This window comes from Colletotrichum paranaense (assembly GCF_030867605.1).
Source record: "Colletotrichum paranaense strain IMI 384185 chromosome Unknown Scaffold_5.1, whole genome shotgun sequence".
Taxonomy (NCBI): domain Eukaryota; kingdom Fungi; phylum Ascomycota; class Sordariomycetes; order Glomerellales; family Glomerellaceae; genus Colletotrichum; species Colletotrichum paranaense.
Genome location: NW_026848963.1, coordinates 610079 through 631484, shown reverse-complemented (window position 1 = coordinate 631484; position 21406 = coordinate 610079). Strand labels below are relative to the sequence as shown.

At 53.5% G+C, this 21406-nt stretch overlaps 8 protein-coding genes across 8 annotated transcripts; 7 read left to right on the top strand and 1 right to left on the bottom strand.

Annotated features, from left to right (window-relative positions):
- Nucleotides 1–2091: 2091 nt before the first annotated feature.
- CPAR01_06526 (uncharacterized protein) lies at nucleotides 2092–2583 on the top strand (the record flags this gene model as incomplete). Its single annotated transcript, XM_060490798.1, has 1 exon — nucleotides 2092–2583. One exon carries the CDS (start codon nucleotides 2092–2094, stop codon nucleotides 2581–2583), a length of 492 nt encoding a protein of 163 aa, XP_060349672.1.
- A 2427-nt stretch (nucleotides 2584–5010) lies between these two features.
- Nucleotides 5011–5511, top strand: CPAR01_06525 (uncharacterized protein; the record flags this gene model as incomplete). Its single annotated transcript, XM_060490797.1, has 1 exon — nucleotides 5011–5511. One exon carries the CDS (start codon nucleotides 5011–5013, stop codon nucleotides 5509–5511), a length of 501 nt encoding a protein of 166 aa, XP_060349671.1.
- Nucleotides 5512–6840: 1329 nt separating this feature from the next.
- Nucleotides 6841–8383, top strand: CPAR01_06524 (RNA recognition domain-containing protein; the record flags this gene model as incomplete). The annotated part of the gene is made up of 2 exons (XM_060490796.1): nucleotides 6841–6920; nucleotides 6982–8383. 2 exons carry the CDS (start codon nucleotides 6841–6843, stop codon nucleotides 8381–8383), a joined length of 1482 nt encoding a protein of 493 aa, XP_060349670.1.
- A 2745-nt stretch (nucleotides 8384–11128) lies between these two features.
- CPAR01_06523 (uncharacterized protein) lies at nucleotides 11129–11956 on the top strand (the record flags this gene model as incomplete). Its single annotated transcript, XM_060490795.1, has 1 exon — nucleotides 11129–11956. One exon carries the CDS (start codon nucleotides 11129–11131, stop codon nucleotides 11954–11956), a length of 828 nt encoding a protein of 275 aa, XP_060349669.1.
- Nucleotides 11957–13076: 1120 nt separating this feature from the next.
- On the top strand, nucleotides 13077–13334 carry CPAR01_06522 (uncharacterized protein; the record flags this gene model as incomplete). The annotated part of the gene is made up of 1 exon (XM_060490794.1): nucleotides 13077–13334. The coding sequence occupies one exon, from the start codon at nucleotides 13077–13079 to the stop codon at nucleotides 13332–13334; it is 258 nt and encodes an 85-aa protein (XP_060349668.1).
- Nucleotides 13335–15290: 1956 nt separating this feature from the next.
- On the top strand, nucleotides 15291–17248 carry CPAR01_06521 (uncharacterized protein; the record flags this gene model as incomplete). Its single annotated transcript, XM_060490793.1, has 3 exons — nucleotides 15291–15467; nucleotides 15704–15811; nucleotides 15890–17248. 3 exons carry the CDS (start codon nucleotides 15291–15293, stop codon nucleotides 17246–17248), a joined length of 1644 nt encoding a protein of 547 aa, XP_060349667.1.
- A 40-nt stretch (nucleotides 17249–17288) lies between these two features.
- Nucleotides 17289–17546, top strand: CPAR01_06520 (uncharacterized protein; the record flags this gene model as incomplete). The annotated part of the gene is made up of 1 exon (XM_060490792.1): nucleotides 17289–17546. One exon carries the CDS (start codon nucleotides 17289–17291, stop codon nucleotides 17544–17546), a length of 258 nt encoding a protein of 85 aa, XP_060349666.1.
- A 2119-nt stretch (nucleotides 17547–19665) lies between these two features.
- Nucleotides 19666–21091, bottom strand: CPAR01_06519 (phosphomannose isomerase type I; the record flags this gene model as incomplete). The annotated part of the gene is made up of 2 exons (XM_060490791.1): nucleotides 19666–20880; nucleotides 20942–21091. 2 exons carry the CDS (start codon nucleotides 21089–21091, stop codon nucleotides 19666–19668), a joined length of 1365 nt encoding a protein of 454 aa, XP_060349665.1.
- Nucleotides 21092–21406: the final 315 nt, after the last annotated feature.

Genomic DNA, 21406 nt, shown 5'->3' with positions numbered 1-21406 from the left:
AGGCGCCTCGAATACCTAGCGAATAGCACTCGTCCTCGGGACAAACGATGAAGAGTCGGAACTGTACTCAGGCCACGGCTACGACCGAAGTCACAACTATGAAGATGCACCCCAAGGTTTACAATCATCATGCCACCATGAACAAGATTCATTGGGAATTCTGGGGGACCAGTCGATTATCATGTTATTGCCTGTCAACCTCATGCACACCCCAGCGCCAGCTTCCCCGCATTCTGGGTCCAAGAACGAATGGTCTGATGCTTCGGCAGTCTCAGGACGCGGAGAGAGTTGGGAGGCACCGGATGCGTTCTGAGATGAGGGGTCACCTTGCTCGATGGCCACCCTCGGTCTGCACCCCAGAAACTCAATTCACGCGGAAAGCTTTGTTGAGTACATAGAAATGGACTTTACGTAAGGCTCAGCGCTTCGCTGGCAACCGGGAACGGGCATGACGCTCCGGCTGGTTCGTGAACAACGAAACGCCCTTTTGATGGACCAGCTGGACGTCATCTTGTCGATTTCCAGATATGTGGCTGAAAGTACGATCAGAAAAATGATGGATGGCAAACACCACGCAAGCAAGCTCAGTCACAGTGACGTTGGGGGTTGGTCGTGTGGCTCGCACGAAGGAGCTGACCCCTGCACATCGGCCAAAATGCCAAAAGCCTTGGGGCGCTTCATAATTGGGCGGACTGGCATGTTCCAGAGCACAAGCGTATTGCCAATACACCGAGACTCTGGTCTGGCCCTTGACGATTTCTCACTTGCAAGGTATTCGGAGAACGGGGAGTGAGCATGGCCTCTTGGAGGTCAATACAGAGAAGCGGGAACGAAGAAATGCGGAGACGAGCAGGGCACCGTGAAGCGGTTGAAACGAGGCTATGAAGTCATCGCATCCGCCGAGGATGAGCATCAAAATGTCTCGGCTCGAAAGGGCCGGCGCTGGCCCTACGAGAAAAGATCGGTCAGTTGATTGTATGCTAGGACTCAGGAGGGTGTGGTCCGCTACTTGTCAAAACATGCTTGGATCGACCGCCAGCCGCTATTCCTTCTGTTGGGACCCGAAAGCCGCCTTCTCTGCAAGGTACGAACCCCGTGCCTCCAGGCTCTTGGTCTTGTGGTTGCGGTTAGGTTGCGTACGCTGTCCGTCGATCGCAGAGCCTGGACTGTCAGAGCTACCTGGCGCCAACCGATCATTTGACGATGAAGCAACCCCCAAGACTTGGTCGAGCTACGTATACAGGCGCCAGTAAACCGAACTGAGAAGGTGAAGTTCTCTCCGGACGTATGTCCGGTTGCATACCCACTTTCGACCTTGGTGTCGAACCACCACAACCCCATGGTACCCATCCCATGCACCCACACACGAGGTTGATTTCTCTCCGACCTGTCAGAAGTTCAGAACCGATGCATCTTATCGCCCCCGAGCCGCGCGGTGTGTACACCTTTCAGACACTCACCGTTCAGCCGTTTCCTTGGGGGCCGTCATATTTCCCGCCAGTCTCGACCCTGGGCTGTATTTGAGATCATAGACCAACCATATGGCTGAACGAATGCGTTCCGCTCAAGGGATCTCCCGCGACACGAAGTGTGAGCCTTCATCTGAAATGAGAGCAAGAAACCGGATCCTACCCTTGCGCTTGCGGGAAGACCTAACACCTTCCAGCATTGGCCACACTCTGTCTGTTCGGAAACGTGTGCCGGCCGGGGAGCTTCCATTCAAAGCGAGTGCTAGCGGGCCCATGAGCCATGGGCAAATAACCTGGGGCCACCAAAGAAACAACAGAAAAAGAAATTGCCCGACGAATACCTCATCGGGGTAAAACCAGGCTGGAAAACGTGGGATTGAAATTCGTACCTATGTGAGACTGTGAGACCCCAAGCGGTATTGAGCCACACGGGCTTTTCCAAGATACGTACGTCACTTGTGCTCAGAATCATTTCGTTAGGGATGAGATTCAGAGTTACCTACATAATGCCTCCAGCCTCATCAGCGTCAAGCCCCCTCTCGACACAGAGTTCACATACAAGTCATCTATACCAGACCTCGACGAGACATTGTTGATTATCGCCAGTCTTCCCTGCATTGCTATGTATCACTGTGATATAACTTGGATCACCCCCGAACGACCCTTGGAAAACCAGCAAAAACTTGAACACGGACCACAATTCCTGCATCAACAGCGAGAATCACGAGAACAAGAGGCCGTCTCCGCAGACACGAGAACGCATAGCCACCGGCCTGCGCAGCATCAGCAACAGCATAAACAACGCAATCATCAGCTCAGCTTCGTGAACTCCCTAGTCTCCAAAAGCCGCGGGCAAGAGCTGAAAGAGACCCGGTTACCGTTTGTCAGAGACTTTCTGGCATCACATCATCGGGACGGCAACAACATTGCTAGCGAACACACGAGCGGCCAGCTGAGGTCGATTTCGCTTCCAGAGGTTCTCGCACCTAATCAGCAAAGTCTGTTATCGTCTCTCCCGACCGCATCGTCGGTATCACAATCTTCCCAAGTCGGCACTAGCAGCGCCACGCCGACACGACCCTGCGTATCATCATCACGTCGCCCCTTTGGGTAGGAAACTCGTACCAGGGCGCCAACAACCAGCAAAAAGGACAACCCAAAGATAGCGCTATCGTCTCCGGCGGGCTGCGCTACGGAAAACATAACAAGGCCTAGCCACAACGTGGACCAACTAGTCGCGGCGTTTCTCGCCCCTGAGCTGCATGAACCAGACGCACGCCGTGGCCGTTCTTATTCTTGTCGGAATAGCGCAACATTGAACAGGTTTATTGCACCACCGACAGCGAACCGGCCTCCACCCTCTCCCCTCCCAGCCTGGGACTGAGTGACTGACCGACCGGTGGCAGCGTCTACGACTTTTGACGCAGCCAGCACGCAACTTGTCAGTCTCTTTTCGCTCCCAGCGGTGCCTCTTCGTATTACGCTGTTGTTCCCACTCTGTTCAGCATCACATCCGGGCTGGACCGGGTCTATTAATTGGACCAGGGGCTGTGGAGAGTATCTCCCTCCACACCCATTTCCCAGACATCCATACCCCCGTCCCATCCCGTCTTACGCTATCGGCCGCCATTATTAGGTAGTCGGGCTCCCCTCATTATCGGTATCAGTATCATCACGCACAAATCAGAGACAGAGACAGACGCACACATCACCGAGACACACTCACACACAACCCAAAAGTTGTCTGTCCAGGGGTTACCTACACCTCCCCTTCCCCAAAAAGCATAACTACCAACTCCAACAAGAGGAGAGGGGAAAACAAAAAAAAAGTTTCCGGATCCCCTCTGTCACGGACGACGAAAAACACCGCCAACCACTTTCAAGCTAGCAAAGTTTTTCGTTGGTTGGGCTTTGACTCTGCGGCGACAAACCTGAACCGGTCTACCCAAGGCATCGTGGGTTCTCAAAAAGGCTTCCAGACCACCTCTCGGTTGTCGGCCGGCGCCATTCCACTCCCCTACGCACTTGGCAACCAAGCTCGCGCGCACATATTCTGTCTTATTATTTTTTTTTCCAATTATTCTTTTACTCCTGAATCTTGGTCTTGACTACCGAGTTCATTACCCACCCCCATTATTACCCTGTTTTTCTCTGCAACGCGGGTACTCCGTACGTTGTATATTAGCAGTGGGACTTGTATACACAACCTGAACCGGGACCTGAATATTGTCAACCACATCCCGGCTGGTGGTTAAACGCCCTGTGGCTTGCAGTTTTATTTGGCGCCATTGGACGTGCCATTTCCACGAGGGAGTCCAAGCTTTGATTGCTGTACCTGAGTCTTGCCATATCCTGGAATACCTTATTACACGGCCACACACAGAGAGACGAGATCGGAGACCGGCGACAACGCGATTCTTACTGAGAGTCTCCAGAGTTCTCCTCTTTACGCATCGCCCAAGACTCCGCTTATCACTTCCGGGTCATCCACAAGTGCCTATTAATAAAATACAACCAAGAAGGCCAAAAAGCCATCATCAGCTTCGACTACCGGGGAAGCTACCTAGCTGGCTGCGTTATCCTGCATCTGTCTGCATCGAGTCTGCATCGGACGTGCACACCGCAAACTGCAAAAGGAGGAGAGAGGCACATAATAAACCACATCGTCCACTCACACGCCTATCGCAAGAGAAACAAAACAAGCACACCTTACCACACCTTACATACATATTACTTGATCTTCCTTTCCCCCCTTGCCCTCTACATTTCCCCAGAAGAGGCCCTCAATCTCTGACCAAACATCTGCCCGACAACGGCCACGCCCTCTTGTCCTGCTGCATCTACTCCTCTTTTTCACATTTATTACCGACAGCTGAGAGGGGCTTTTCGAGACCGTTTACCAGCGACCCCCGCAAGCTCCAACGCACGCCCGCCCGCCTTCTCCTCTTCTCGCACGCCAACGGGGGTTCGATTGAAAGGAGACAAAGGACGCTGGATCCACCATTGATCGACACCATCGACAGGGCAGTAGCTCCAGGAGTCGCAGAAGGCTCAAAGTACCTCATTTGGTATTAGTACTCGACACCTGCTCACTCACACTCGAACGATTTGGCCCAAAACCACGAGTCAAATACTCTTCCCGTCTCCCAGCCATAACGCCAACCTGAACCGACGCCTTTTTTCTGTTCCTTATCGAAGGCGAAAAGAAGAATCATAAACAAACCAACAGTGCCAGGACTCTATATAAGTCTTATTGAGAACCGTTGCGCTGTTCACTCGACCACATCACATTGACGACATCGGATCGACTTATCCACCTCCGTCACTACGAGAGCATCACTCATCGAGGCACGCACACACTCACACTCAAACAAGCACCTTTCGATATCACTTCCGAACATCGTCTTCGCCTGGGTTCTTTAAAAAGCCCATATACTCGTCTTATCCACACCCTCAAATACACATATTTCCGATGGGCTCGTCAATAGCCCAAAGACACATTACTTGCACACTATCATTACCATATCCACCAACATCAAAAATGGCCGCCGCAACCACCCTATCCTCGCAGGAGCAAACCTCCAACTTTGCCCTCCAGCAATATCTAGTTCTTCAATCTCAACATGAGGAGCTCCGCCAGCACCTGGACACGATCCGCCCCATGACGACCTCCAACACCTCGCTCTCCTCATCACCGTCCGTGTCCCCGACGCGCAGCACCTGCTCGCCCTTTGGCCAGTACCCTAACGGCGGCGGCGGTAAGAGGCACCACAGCCGAAGCCGCCGCTCGTCGCTATCGAGCCCCAAGACCCGCCGCAGCAGCTCACTCGCGCCCATCGCGGACGAGACCACCATCTGGGCGGTCGCCGAGGAAGAGCAGCGCCTCTTTGACGTCAACGAGGGTATGAAGCGGGCCCTAATGGAGCTCCTCAACTGCGAGCAGGTGCGGAGCGACAGCTCGTTTCGCATGTGGGTACAGTGCCGTCTTATGGACACGGAAAAGGAACTTCGTTCTGAGAGACGACGCAAGAGCGCGCCATGAGCTTTCCAATTAGAGGCATCTCACGCTCTCATCTTTTTGCAGATCGACACAAGAAGCGCAGCATATTTTGAGCCTTTTTGGTCCTACCTCTTTTTCAACCTACCTAATTATGCACCGGATTCTTCTTTTTCATGAGGCGTTGGATTTGACAAGGAGATTAACCATCTCGTCGAATGGCGTTGAGAGGGGATTTGTGTGGGAATTTCAACATTTTGCCGAGGACAGGCATGGCATGGATTATGGCACGACATGGGTCGTCTTGCCCATCACAGAGAGGGAAAAGCTGGGTTTGCATACAGGCGAAGATGCTCTTCTCATCTCGCCTGTCGGATATTTGGTGTTTTACTGGCGAAGGCTTGTTGTAATACACCACAGCCAATCTGCCTTTTTTCACTTCTGGTTTCTTTTTTCTTTTATCGGTGGTTGCAGGAATATCACACACAAACAGCCATCTGGTCCATAGAGTTTGTAATGACTGAAACGACACCAATTACCAACTTTTACCATACCTTTCACTCCATCCTTGACATTTGATATCATGTCTGAATCGGCCTGGTTAAACTCGTGATGAATGCATAGCTTAGTGGTGCTGAGGTGGTGTTGAAGTGGTCTGAGCATGACGGGACCCGGGAGATCACCATGATGCATGCGGAGTTGGAGGTGCATGTCTAGTATAACTCACCTACCTTTGGGAGCTCCATGATGTGGAAATGATCACCATTGCTCTGCTGCGGTGCCGAAATAAGAGAATGGACGAATCCAAAAACATCAGACTTTCCCACAAAGCCTATTCGTACGCCCAATCGGCCAAGCTCCAAAAGCTCTCAAACTGCTGAAAACCGGGGCACGCAATCCGCACAAGATGCTAAACATTGTGACATTGTCCCTGCCATCCTCTAATTCGCCGATCTTCTTTACCGTGCAAATGAAGTATAGTTTGGACGCACGCACTATGTGACGAGAGAGCTGCTGCCGTTGGCGTTGCCTCGCGGACTGGCCCGCACCGCACCTACATCACTTTGACTGCAAACATTCGTTTTTCAAGCTGGAAAAAAGCCAACACGCACCTCACGCACGAACCTGCAACCCCCACCACCGAACGCCCGCCCGCCTGAGCCTAGCGGAAAGCTTCGCATTTGGGATACCGCTTGTTGTTCTTGGCGAAGAGAGACGATTCGAATTCACTGATCTTTCTGTGTTTGGTCAATACGCTGCGCCCAGGTCAAAATCCACTTTGGAAAGCTCCGTTCAGACCAAACCTGCCTACGGCTAGACAGACGACGACGACAACGACGGCGACGCGATCGAGAGGAGGCTCCTACTGCCACCATGTCAGTGCTTCTGGAAACCAGCTCTGGCGATATCGTGATTGACCTGCTGGTCGATTACGCGCCAAAGCTTTGCGAAAAGTAAGTCGCGATTCACCGTCAGCGCTACAACGCTCTTGCTCAGCTAACCAAAGACCTCTAGCTTCCTGAAGCTTTGCAAAGTCAAATATTACAACTTTTCACCAGTCCACTCTGTTCAGAAGAACTTTTCCTTCCAGACCGGCGATCCTCTCGGACCCTTATCGAAACAGTCCGATGGAGGCACCTCTATTTGGGGCCTGCTGTCGGGCGACAGCTCCAAGAAGATGTTCCCGGCCTTCTTCCACCCGAAATTGAAGCATCTCGAGCGAGGCACCGTCAGCATGGCGACGGTGCCCCTGGATTCCGACCCGGATACGCGCGTGGCGGCTTCTCAGTTTATCATCACCTTGGGCGATGAGACGGACTACTTGGATGGCAAGGCCGCTGTCTTTGGCAAGGTCGTGGAGGGCTTCGACGTGTTGGAGAAGATCAACGAGGCCATCGTAGACGACAAGGGGCACCCCCTTATCGACATTCGAATCAAGCACACCATCGTTCTCGATGACCCGTACCCCGATCCCCCCGAGCTGCGAGAGCCCAGCGCCTCGCCTCCTCCGACCAAGTCACAACTCGATACTGTTCGGATCGCGGACGAGGCTGCGCTGCACGAAGACGATGATCTAGATGAGGAGGCGATCGAGAAGCGGCGGAGGGACCGCGAGGCACGGGCCCAGGCTCTCACTCTGGAAATGATGGGTGACCTGCCGTTTGCCGAGGTCGCTCCCCCTGAAAACGTCCTATTCGTCTGCAAGCTCAACCCCGTCACGACGGACGCCGATCTGGAGCTCATATTTGGCCGATTCGGCAAGATTCTGAGTTGCGAGGTCATTCGTGATGCCAAGACAGGCGACAGTCTCCAGTATGCCTTTATCGAATATGCTGACAAGGCGTCCTGCGAGGCTGCCTATGCCAAGATGCAGGATGTCCTGATTGACGATCGGCGTATCCACGTGGACTTCTCGCAGAGTGTGAGCAAGCTGCAACAGGTCTGGAGAGACGATACAAACCAGAAGCGCAGAAAACACGCGTCCAGGGGTGGATTCGGAGGTGTTGACGAGCTCGAAAAGAGGCGGCAATACCGTGACGAATACGAGCGAAATGGAGATGATTACGATCTGGTGTACGGAGACGAGGAGATGAAGGGTCGCCACCAGCGCGCCAAAGACCGTCGTCCCGAGTCAGATAAGCAGCAGCAGCCTGAGCAAGACAGAGATCAACGGGAAAGAGATCGACCCAGATCGGAACAGGTGCGGAGACGCAGTCGAAGCCCCGGACGCTCAAGGGCCATGGATAGGGACAGAAGAGGAGATGGAGATCGATACCGATCCGATGATCGCGGTTCCGGCCGACGGCACGATCAATACGAACGGCGACGTGACGATAGGGATTCGGGTCGCAGAGACCGCAGAGACTGGGACAATCGGAATCGAGGTAGGGATCGAGACTCGGACAGACGAAGATAGTAACAGCAGCAGCAGCAGCAGCAACTGCAAGACGCGCAACTCATTTTCTTCTCGTCTCCGACAATGCTCTTTCAAAACTATACCCAGCCGCCGTTGACCAGACCGCACCTTGCAGCAGTCCGGTCAGCCACAGATGTAGACCCCAAGAAATACAAAAACAATTGACACCACTATTGCCACTGCCGCCCGCGTAAGGCTCGTGTTTCATGAACAACAACAATATCTCGTTGACCTGTCGAGATGCACCGCGGCAACCTGCCTGTAAGCCACCCTTTCGCATCTCGTCGTCGACCAGGGAAATCCGGATGTGGGGAACGAGGGAAGGGAGAGAGATTGCCCTAGCAAAGGCCGTGGGGTTTGACTTTACAACTTGATGTCGCACTTGGCGAACGGCTTGCCCCAAGTAGGATTGGTCTCATCGTTTCTCGCCGTTGCAAACATGGCTATCGAGCCCTGTTCCTTTTCCACACTCGCAAGGGGCCATGTAAGCAAGCGGCCGGAAGCACCGCGGAAGTGGGGACCGACACACATCCTTGGTGTTGCCGAGGGGAGCTTGCATCAGCCTGCTGCGTTTGGTGAAGCTGTCATCTGTCAGTTGTCATATCTTCAAGGTGGTTCCTGTGCTATAGGAGAAGCTGCAACGGAGCGGCATTGAGAGACGGGCCATGGGCCATGGACCGCCATCTCAAATGAAGTCCGCAGCCGCCTCGTGCGAGGTCGGCATTGTGCGACAACGTCTTCGACCTGTCAGGACAATCTCCGATCACATCCTCGCATCCCTCAGAGTTCAGCTCTACGAAGAAGACCATCTAGAATCCTAGAACGAGGTTGCCTTCGGGACGAGAGCTGATGAACTTAAGTTCGCGGTAATTCGTAAAGTTGCTTCCGAACCTGACCGATTTCCTTTATCGTTTGCATTTCGTTCTCGTTCTCGTTGCCGCTGCCGCCTGCAACCTCATCGCGGCGTCTAATAGATGCGGTCTCCTGGTGTAAGGCCTCGCAAGTTCCCCCTTCCAAGGCGTCCTGTATCATCGGTTGCTAATGTCGCACAGAATCACAAGAGTGACAGCACGTCGAGTCTCGCTGCAGAGCTGCTGCAGTTCTTTCTGTCCGTTCTGGCCCGCTAGGCATCAACTCCCCAATCCTGTGCGACCGCGTCTCTCTTCGCCTCAGTGCGAGCGAGACATGAAGATCAAAGCTCGTCAGCTGTGCTACTCCGTGGGGCTCAATGGGCCGGTCGATGATGCTGAGGTTGAGGCGGAGGAGGCCGATTGTCTTCCCAATGCAGAATCTCGTTGCAGCCAAACCACGAAACGGCAACTTTGTTAGCACAGTACGTCGAGTAAGGACACTTGAAGAAACTCGAAAGGGCCCCAACCAACGGATCTGATATTCTCCATCGCCAATGTGTTAATTGTGGAGGCAGCCCGGCTCGGCTCGTCTCGTCTCGTTCTCCTGCGCCTCCTTCGCCTCCTTCAGTCCCTGGCTCTGGTGGCTGCTCTCCATCGCTGACGACCTCAATCAATCTGCTCCGGACGTGGCCGGCCCCCTAGTATGGGCTGTCAGATGGCATTGTGTCTCTAGAAGCCGGTCCAATCGCTTACGTCCTGTGTACCTGTTGCAAACGGCTGCCCGCATATGGATGGGAGAGGGAAAAAAAAAACTGGTTCTGGCTATGACTGGCAGCTCCCCCAAAAGTACAGATGCAGCGCCCCGAAGATGGCTGCAAAAAATTTCCGTTGTCAGCGAAGCCGTCGAGCCATGTGCGTTCTGCTTGCTGCCTCCCGTCCCAGAAGCAGGCACGCACAAGAAATGCCCGGTAACAGGTGAAAGGTGAAGAGAGGATCTGCATCACGACAGCCTGATCGCCGGCATGACGGCCTCACCTTGTTGGGCAAGGCTTTTGTTGCTGCATATGATATCAGTCTTGACGCTGTGCTACGCTGCCAACAACATCTCAGTCGACTCTCGATACGAACTGCTCTCCTAGAGTTTCAGCGAGGGCAGCTCGTTTCTCTTGTCTTGGAATTGCGGCGTAGGCTTTTCCATGAGAGCAAGACGAGAGTGATCCGAGAGGCCTGCGCGCTTCCAGACCATCATCAACGAGGCGAGGACATGTCTCAAATACTGCGAGGGTTTCTCTGGCAATAAGCTCATGCGGAAACACAAGTACTGCCTGGATCTTGAGACTTTGCACCTCGTTGACCTTGCACGCCGTGAGATGATGGCAGGACAAGACTTCGCTGCGGCGACAAATATGTGCTTCACGATTCCAGTCCCACCAGCATGTCAAAAATCAACGGCAAGAAGAAAAAGAAGCTTCTTACACGGATCGAAAATCATCCCTGAGAAACGCATCATTACGGACGTTAGGATCACGATGGAGAATAGGATCCGTCGGCTCCAAGCATGGGCTTAGCATCCATGACAGAATCCTTTTCTCCTAGTTGCTAAAGCGCCATTGGGAACGACGACGCCACGCTGGGCGAGGTTTAGTTACTTAAACTCCTGCAGCTGGACATCCACCCCTGATTCAAATGCACGGGGATATCGGACGACGTAGTATTGCAGCCTTCTTCCTTCCTTAAACCCTCATCACCAATACCGTCAACGGTGAGGTACCGACCATCCTCCGATGCGGGGGCCTTTCGCAGCAAGCAGGCGGAGGAGAGTGCATCACGTCAAGAGAAGGCAAAGGCATGGCACATATGCCTAGCTATTCGTACAGGATTCACGTCAACGGGCATGCATCACCAGCTGGCCGCCCACGGGCGAAGCAACAACGGCAAAGCAGGTGCGGAAGGGAAGAGAACCACACACACCGACACATTACTACGCATACACGCGCACATCCCACCATCGCTCTGTGCCTCAGCGGCCCGTTTGCTATTTCTGTCCCTTCCTTGTTTTCCTCCAAACCCCCCCCCCCCCCTCCTTCGCGTGCCGTGTATCGAAGCTCTTCCCGCTATCTTTATCCAAAAGCAGAGGCGCGGCCGCGGCCGGAACTGCAACGTTGTGGAGGGGGAGGGCGAGAGGGGGGCAGCCAAATCCCGGTCGCCAAGTCGCGGACGATCAGGTTGCAGCACAAGCGAGGGCGAGGGGCCGAGAAACGTGCAGGAAGGCATCTCATCTGCCACAAGGAAGAGTGCGAGGCTTGGGGAAGGGGAGACTGCTGCTGCTGCACACCGAGGCTGGCTCAAGAAATTTCCAGAGCTACTCCGTACAACGGCGCAACAGCAACAGATGGTCTTATTTGGCAGCTCCCCCATCCCAATTCGGAGCCAGGTGTGCGCCCCCTTCGCCCCTCCTGGGCCTATCGAGGCAACCTTGGGCGGCCGTCTTTGGCGGCCATATTCATGCATCTCGTTTGCCCATGTAAGAGTACTTTGCAATGGAAGCAAGGCAAACACCGTGACCGCCGCCAGCTATTTTGGAGGGGGCATCTCTTGTGAATCCTCCTGCGGCCGTATCTCTTCGCCAGCTGAGCTGTCGGTTTGCCTGATAGAAATTCTTCGCGGAACCTCCCGGTACCGGGCTGGCAAATCATGGCTCAAGTTTGTTGCTTGTAAATGATGTATGCAGATGACGGGCTTTGCAGCATTGGCCCCGATGAGTCCATTTCTCCAAGATGCTCATTTCTTACAGGATTCTCTATCTCGACCGGCCAGGGAGATGTTTGGCGAACGAAACCGCTGCACGCACCATGCAGCATGAAGCATGCAGCAGCAACACCGTTAGTTTTCCAGCTTTTCTTGCTTTTTTTTCTCTTATTCTTGCTTTCGGTTCGGCTTTTGAGTCTTTCTTGGCCCCCCTCTCCTTGGATATTTTTTCTTCTTCTTCTTCAGCGAGTTGGCGGTGTCACACTTTGACCGGGCGCCAAGTGGTAGCTAGTAGGCCCAGTACTGCTTGGATGGCTCGTCCCGGGGGTTGACGTCGCTGTTGGTTTCTGGCTGGAGAGCTATTCGGCCGGCTCTCTGTCTTTTCCGTATTTGGCTTTCTCAGTTCTATCATCCTGAACTGTGTGTGTGTGTTGCAGCAAAGGCCGCTTCCGCAGTGTGACACAGGGGACAGCGACACCCACCACAAGCGTATTCACTGTCGATGGCTTGCGTCACGTAACCTTCAGCTTTGTGCATTTTGTGTCTCTCGCTCTCTTCCTATCACTTTTGTACATGAACCGGGGGAAAAGTGTGACTTGCCCTGATACGACCCAATCTCTCGCTGATGATGGCTCTGCTCTTTTCCATCCATTAGTTATCGTGGTAGGGTCACACGATCAAGCGTCCATGGTTTGAACCCTCCAAGTGGGACCGAGATGGCTGTTTTGCCCGACGAAAGGTCGAGCCAAAAAAAGTGTTTGTCGTGTCGGTTTCTTCGGTGTCATTTTGGAAAAGATACCATTCCCATTTCAGAAGCCTTTTTGCCCAAAGCAGATGCTACTTCTGTGCTTCCTCCTTTCCCGTATCCCTTTTTTGTTTCTGTTGCCGACTGGTGAAGTCTAGAATCTTTGGAAGATATAGTGGTTGTTGTGGGGAAACGAACAGCCTGGCTGTGATTCCCATGATACATGTACCTCGTCATCGTGGGAGGATCATCCGTCCAATACATGTTGTCTTCTCCGTTGGACGCACTTGCATCGAGCGTTTATACAAGTCTCGGTTACCATACGACAACTCGGCAGTTTTCTTCAGCAATGGAAATTACGCGCGTGGGGGGTACGTCGAGGAATTGGGTGTTCTCACGGTGTTGGGACACCTGCCTCCTCCCATCACCTCTAAATTTGTTGTCTCGATCCCCAGCAATAGGCCTAGGATGGGAACTCTCCTTACGCGATGGTGGCGATAACTTGGGAACAGCAGTCTCGCTTCCCCAAGCAAGACGAATGTTAAACGTCAGTCTGATTGGATGTGCAGGGGTTTCCAAGTCATCTTTACGGCTGAGAAGAAGATGATGCAGTCTCAAAAGGTCTAAGACCGTTCTTCTCACACTGTCGTTCCCTCTTCTCTCAAGTTGCCAATGAGCTGTGCTGCAAATGGGACGAGGTTCTTCGGGTCCAGCTTGGCCTAGCCCCCGAGAACCCCAGACCCTTTTTTCTCCTCATTAAGAGTTCCAAGATACACCCAAGATGAGATCGACTTTCCCTCCCGGCTGGCCCTACAAGATCTTCCAACGCAGGACTAGGGGCCCCCCCTGCTCAATTAACCTGTCCGCCCCTCGTCCTCCTACCTCTCCGCCGTCGCCGCCCCTCTTCCGTTTGCTCTCCACGTTCCGTCCCTCCAGCCCCAAAGTACCTCCCCCCCGAATCTGCGTTATGAAAGAAGAACTGGAGACAGGAGTGGAGGGGTGTTGATTGTATGTAGACGCTCTCTCTTTCTCTCTACCTCGCTGGGTGTATCCATTCCCCCACACACCCCAGTAGGCCATGCTTGTTTGTCACTGACTACCAGAGCCGAAGTGAGGTCTCCTTCTCCCCCGTTCTAATGTACGTCTTTCTGTGGCTTCCCGCGCCGTCGGTGCTACTGCAGCACCACATGAGTCTCTTTTTTTTCTCCCATCTGTTTATGTAGGTAAATCTACACTACATCTGCTTCTCTGTTGCTTCGGTCTAGTTCAAGGGACCCCCCCAAAAAACATGCTGTAGCAGCCTTGTCTTCCTTCGCCCGTCCGATGACAGATGTCGTGTCTGTGTGGTCCGCAAGCTTCCATGGGGGAGAATGAGAAGAGGGGGGAAAGGTATACGCGCCAATGTAAAAGGAGAGAGAGGTGAGAGGGGGGGCGTGTATGGAACAAATGACCTGATTTTCATATCCATGGGAAATCAACTCTGTGTAAAGAGAATATTCAAGATGTGGAAAATGCCTCTGATGGATGTATTTTGGACAGACAGTCGGAGGGTGTGGATACGTTTGAAGGCATGGTGCAAACACAGGAACAACCAAGTTATCTCTCCTGCGTTGCCGAATCAGAAGATGCGTTCTCCAAGACCAGGATGCGTATAACACTCGCTGGCTGCAGCTGCTTCACGCCTGTTTTCTCGTCGGTGTTGTTTTATTTATCTTTTCTTTTTTAATCCGGGGGGTTTTTATCAATCTTTTCTCCCCATCTTCCCTCATAAGCTGGCCTGGCTCATGTCATTGCCTCTTCTCATTGACTTATTTTGTTTTTTCCGGACTTCCATGTGGAACACTGAATAAGTCTCGAACCTTTTTTCGCCCTACCAGATCTCTACACCTGGGGAAGGTATTCCATCAGCGGACTTGTCTCAACACTTTCCTCTTTCTTCAAGAAAGTAACGTCTCACAAAGAGGCGTGAGGAGAAAACAAGAACAAGATCTACCCTCATCCAGCAACTCACCTCTTATTTCCTCCTTTCTCCTCTTTCTCTTTCTCTGTTTCTGCCTCTACCTCTGCCTCCTACACATATCAACCAGGTCCCATCCCAGTTAGTCTCGAATGAAATCAGACTTGCTGAAGAAGGGGAAAAGCAAAGCACGACGTCCCCCATCCTTCTCTGAAACGAGACAAGGACTTTGACGCCTGGTCACGACAGCATCAGCATCAGCATCAGCATCAGCAGCATCGAAAAAAAGGGGCTTATTGTCCCCCTCATCGACGAATGCGAAGCACAGCATCTCTCCAATCCCACATCTCTCCAAAGAAAAGACTGACCACATACACCGAAACAAGATACAAACAAGAAAAGCCCAGTCCAGCCCCTCGCTTCCTGTGACAAGCGCGCCAAATCTTGCCCACGCTACCAGACATTGCTACACGATCGAAGCCCACCACCCCAATCGTCATCGTCATCGTCTATCACACTACCTTACCTTCTCGCTACGTCTTTAAGCCTTGTTTTAGAGCAAGATCATCCGAGAACGAAGTAATATTTGGTGCGAATACAACAACGATGGTCAACCCAGCATACTACCCAGACGGAAGACGATATAGCCGCGTCGACCCGACATACGTCTATCCGGAACGGCAGCAACGACATCACTCGCATTCTTCTGAAGCGCGGACATCTAATATGACGGAGCGAGAGACTGACACGGATACACCCCCCCGCAAGCGTATTGCCGTTGCTGTAAGTTCCTTTCCTTTTCCTTTGTCATTCCACTCCTTTCTCATTAGCTTGGATATGCTTTACATCTCTTGTTTGTCTCTTCTCTTTCACGTATGTTTCTATATCAAAAACGAGCCAGTCCTCGAAAGGTTCAACTTGAATGCTGCAAGCCGTACAAACTAGGGGAACTTGCATACCCGTTGTTTGATGTAATAAAGATGGGGGAAGGAGGAAAAAAGATCTGACAAGATTGACAGTGTGGCCGTTGTCGGAAGCGCAAAATTCGCTGCAGCGGAGATACGGGCAACGGACTTCCATGCCAGAACTGCAAGGCCGCCGGCGCCGAATCCTGCATGTTCTTACGAGTAAGTCGAACAATGCCTATGGGGGTCTCGATGCTGCCTGCCCTCTTGGAGTCCTGGACTAACACGGAATTTCCAAAGGTCGCCTCAACAGAAGCTCCCTGGGTATCTACAGATCAAACATTCACATACGATCTCAAAGCCGCAAGAGCATACGCCCACACCGCCATGGCCTCACCCCTGAACTCGTCCCCGCCTCACCACTACACCTCCGACATCCACGACGGCCTTCCCCGCTACTCATCAACACCAGCCAGCTACTACGGCGGAAAATACTACGCCTCGCCCGCGACTATGCCGAGTTGGTCTGCCACGCCGGGCTACTCAGAGGACGCCGTGGACTACAGCCCCGCCGCGGTGGCCTCAATGGGATACCCGTACTCTTACCAGCAGCCCTCGGACACGAGCTATTACTACCGCGTAAACCCCACCGCAAAGGTCGCCGCAGCGGCACCAAGCACGGGTGACTTATACGTCAACACGGCGGACGCCGTAGCAGCGGCGGGATACGCCTACGGCAGCAACGCCGGCACCGTCACCCAGCTTCCTCACCGGCCCGCCGGAAACGTGACAGCGGCAGCGGCAGCGGCAGCAGCAGCAGCAGCGGTGCAGCAGAGCGAGGGCCAGAATTTCTCCTTCACCGGCGTCGCCGCTTCTTTGCCCCCCGCCGGTGGCGACCGTCGACTCCCCGACCCGGCTACGCGTCAACCCGTCGCCAACGCAAACGTCCTAGCCTACCGTACAGAAGGCGCCGCTGCTGCTACATCCTCTACGGCATCGGCGTCGACAAAGTCCTCAGGTAGCCCGACGTCTCAGCCATCCCCTATTTCAGACGTGACGACAAGCTACACAACTTCGGGCCCCAGCGGATCAGGAAGCTTCGAGACGTCGCCCGTGTCAGCGTACCCTCCGCCATCGCACACCGTTCCGTCTATGACGCATCAGCAGCAGCGTATTTCCAACGCTGAGATGGCAGGATACCCGCCCTCCACGACCACGAGCGGCGGTAATGAGCCCATATTCAGTGCTTCGGAATCGAGTCTCCGATCCGCGTCTGATTCCGACTTAAGCTACAAGTACACAGACTCTTCCACTGCACCGTCAGGGGTAGGCAGAGACGGCAGCGGTCGTCGCGGAAGCGGCGAGACCACGAGTTCCACTTCCTCTTCGTCGTCCACCACGCCTGTGGGCGGAGGCGGCTCGCTCTCCAACGGGCAGCAGTATACAGTCACCACGCCGTCGCCGGGCATGTACGCCTCCGTGGGTCACCATGGACGGCATCACATCGGGCAGTACATGCTCTCCGAGGAGGTCGCGGCCGAGCAGCACCATCACCAGCATCATCACGATCATCACCATGGTCACAGTTATAGCCACCAGCACAGCAGTCATCATCACCACTCGGGTCGTAGGTCTGCGAGTGGCTTGTCCGCTTCCTAGGATGAAACCTTGCGCTCCGGCCGGCCGGCTGGAGCGCTTGATGCTCACTTATTGGTGGTGCCAGCAAAGGAATCGGGGGCCCCCTTTTCCGCCATGGCAATTACTGCTTGCTGCAACATTCTTTTCGCAATCACTTTTCTTTTATTCGCCCACTCCTTTTATTGCACTTTTCGATTCTAAGAACAACTGCGATGCTGTCGACGCTCATTCTCGCCAAATGAGGACACATCCCATGACACTAACCGGTGAGAGAGGGAATCCCAACTCGGTGAAAGCGGAATACGAGCCCAGGGTATGAAAGGTGAAGAAACGTACGTCACCGAGTTCTCCAGATCCGGCATTCATATTCCTAGATGCTATTCTGGGATGTGAGAGAACCTGCAGCGTAAGCCGTGGCGGACTTTCGACTTCCTGGGTTCCTGCACGCCTTTTCATCAACACGAAACATACCGGTATGCATACTCCAATGATGAATGGGAGGTGCACGTTGTCATTGAGGAAACAAAACCGCCTCCTGGCCGTATGCTGTCGAAGCAGAGTACGCCACAGCCTTGTTCCCCCTCTCGTACGTCGTCGAAACAAAAGACGCCATTGCAGGGGAGAAGCTTTCGTTTTCAGGCAGGGGTGGTACATCGCCCACCCTCTATTCTTCTCCAGCAGGAAGCGAGACGTGGCTTGCCCTTTTGTACGAAGTCCAGGCACCGGATTTGGGGGTTCCTTTCTTCCCCGGTGGAGAGGGTGTGATCCGCTGCATGCGTGTGGCCCAGCCTTGCTTGGCTTTATCATCGACGGTACCCAACGACAATGACGACGTCTACGCCGCCAACGTACATACCGTTACCGGAGGCCAACAGAACCGAGAAAGGTTCCATCTCTGCAGGCAATGGGAGGCCCAAGAATGAAGCCGTTGGAAAATACTACCCACTGTGGCCTTGCATCCATCAATGACATCTCAGGACGCACTCCGTTCGTGTCTTTTGGTGTGGCGTGGTGGCTGTCATCGAGAACGAGAGGGGGGAGGCAGGAAGCCGAATAGGATCTCACCTCGAGACCCCGGCGGCATGATGCGGCTGCCCGAACCCGGGACGCCCGCCCCTGACACCTGTCCAGTCCTGTCCCGTTTCCTCCCTCCATTTCCCGCCTCGCAAGTTCCAAGTCAGATTTTCCCAATATTGGACCAATACTTCTCGATCGGAGTTATGAGCCCCCTCCCTTCTTCAGCCCCTCCTTTCGTGTTCCCAGAGAGCATTAGTTAACTTCTTCTCGCTCGTCTCTCCTTCAATAGTACCCCGCCTCGTGTCCGGCCGGCTCGTGTCACTGGCGAGGGATTCGGGTTCCGAGAGGAGAGCAAAGTCTGTGGTCTCTTTGGGTTGTGTCTATGTTTTTGGTTATTGATCCTGCAATTCACGCCTACACGCATGTCATCATCCTCTCTCTCTCTAATTTTACACATCCATCATTCATTACCTTTCCCCCCTAGTCACTTCCTCAATTTTCATGATCTTTGTACCTCATCGCACTTGCGTGGTCTACGTTGGGTAATCGTGTACCAGTCTGCATATCTTCCTTTGATGTCCTGTGTTTTCTCGGTCATCTGCTACGGTTTGATTGAAATGGTGTAATAATTGAATGTTGGGGGAAAGCATTCGGGTGACGGAACGGATGGACGTTTACAAGATCCCCGGGGAGAGTGTCTCGTGACAGGAACCTCATGGAAACGGCGATACAAAAAAGAATGGTAGTATGAATTAGTGGACATTGATACCTGGACAAGGGGGACTGAGGGGTATGGGGTCAGGGAGCTTTGGGGCATGGTACTTCATAAAGAAATTGAGGTTTATCAGGGGGGCATTGTTTGGTCTTCATCATGTTGCCTGCAGGCATCATGGGGCATTGGGCTGGCTGAATTCTTTTTCTGTTGCTCTTGACTTCCCTTTTTTAGTTCCCAGCCACAGCAAGCCGTGTTACAGGTGCAGCGTAGGCATGGGGTGAGTATAATTAATCAAATCACCAAAAACGGTGCGGTCCCTCAAAAAATCGCCAGGTTAATCACGCTGAGAAAATTATTCGTATGCCCTGCTCGTGAGCCACCCATGCCCAGCGCGTGATTGTTCTCAGTGCGATATACCGAGGGTCCTGTGGCATGAGCTGTCTTATCAGAGATAGAGAAGAGTCATTGAGGTCAATAAGCATTCATCCATACTGGCGTCAGAGACAAGGGCCCCTGTCAGGATCGGACTAACACCTTAGACGATGGGCAGGAATCGAGCAAAAATCAAATAAGCTCTCTCATGATGCTTTTCTTCGTGGTCTTCTCATATGGATATTGGGTATGAACAACTTGCTCCCCCCTCGTCTCAAAAACGGAGGGAAACATGGATAGTGTGTGCGCTGGCACCTCTGCAAAAAATCCCCATTTACAACTTTTCCTCCGGCTTCTCCTCAATCTCGCAAAACGCCTTGAACGTGACAAACTCGTCATCGTCGTCACCCTCGGACTGCAACACCAACTCCGCCGTCGATCCGACAAAGAAGACGTTACCCTCGCTGATCTTCTGCACTGTCGGGCCAACGGAAATGGTGCCCTTGCCAGAAGTACAGATGATGATGCTGGGACCCTCAATGGGCTCAAAGGTAACCTTGGCCCCGTCGCCATTTAGCAGCGACCGGACGACGCTGAATTCCTCAATCGGCGGGTCGTACAAGATGACGGCAGAGCCAGAGCTGTAGGCGGCGCGGTTGAGGGTGGCGTAGGGGTACTCGGATGGAGTCATCTTTTGCTCGTCAATAGGCGCGTAGTTGTAGGTGAGCATGTCGACGAGGGTGGGCACATCCTTGAACTTGGGGGTGAAGCCGGCGCGGACGACGTTGTCTGAGGCGGCCATGCATTCGATAATGTCGCCCGAGAGGTACGCGTGGATGTCGTCGGCGACAAGAAACATGGCTTCGCCGGGCTCCATCTTGACGTAGTTTAGGAAGAAGAGGACGAAGAGCCCAATGTCTGCGCCGAATTCGGCGTGGTTACGGAGAATCAGCTCCGAGAGGGTCTCGCCGTCTGTCGTGGCAACGCCGCCGCCGGCAAAATTGCTGCCTTCTGACTTGGCGAGGGCGACAAGCTTTTCCGTCTGCTTCTCAATCTCTTCGGGTGTGGCGGACAGAAGGGCGGCAAAGGCATGCTGCAGAGCCTTCTTATTCCGGTCCTTGGTCTCGGGGTTCTCGGTCTCCTCCTCACCCTTGACTGTATTGATGAATTCGTCGGCCTTGTCTTCGACGACCAGGCTCTTCAGAGGAGGAACCGTCGCGAGAAAGTGTGAGATCTCGGAAAGGGGTCGGAATCCGCAGAGACCCTCGAATGGGGTGATGGCGATAGCCATCTCGGGTTTGTGGTTGTCATCGGGGTAGTTCTTGGGGTCGCGAGCGTGCAGCTGTTCGGCAAGCTTCTTATTGGGGTGGGCCTGTATCGAGAGGGCCTTGTTGATGGAGAGGACCTTGAAGAGGAAAGGAAGCTTCGAGTCGTACTTGGAGGAGATAGGTGCGGAGAGAAGTTGCTGGTTGTCTTGGACGAGTTCGAGAAGGGTGCGACCAGACTGCAGGTCTTTTGAGGGGTTTGAGGGGTGGGTGCCCATCCAGAGCTGCAAATACCAGTTAGCAATGTGATTCTTGGGCTTAATACAGAAACAAGGTTGAGCTCACCTCTGCGTAAGGCTTCTCCGATTCAATGCTGAAGCCCTCAGCTGGCGTTGTCGCCGCAAAGCGCGCAGCTGCTGAGTCCCCTCCCTTCTTTCCCCATTCATAGGAGTTCACTCCGCATTGAAGCTTGAACAGAGGGACCTGTAGGACCATTGCGACTGAAGTGATGGAGCCAAATCAGCTCAAAGCAATTGAAAGAAGACGATGAACAAAGGTTCCAAGGGAGAGGAAAGACGCGACGACAATGGCGTACTAATAAAGTTGGGAGTGCGTATGCTCACCCCACCATTAGATTTGACGTCAGGGAGAGCTTCACTTGGGGGGACCCCGCAGAATGGAGCCAATACCTCCGGACCCCTCCAAACGATCATCCCGTGAGGTCGGAGCACGGGCCCCGGGCAAGTGGTCGGGCCGCATGGCGGAGGGCCGTTTGAGGAATCCCCGACTTGATTGGCTGTGGCTGGCCAA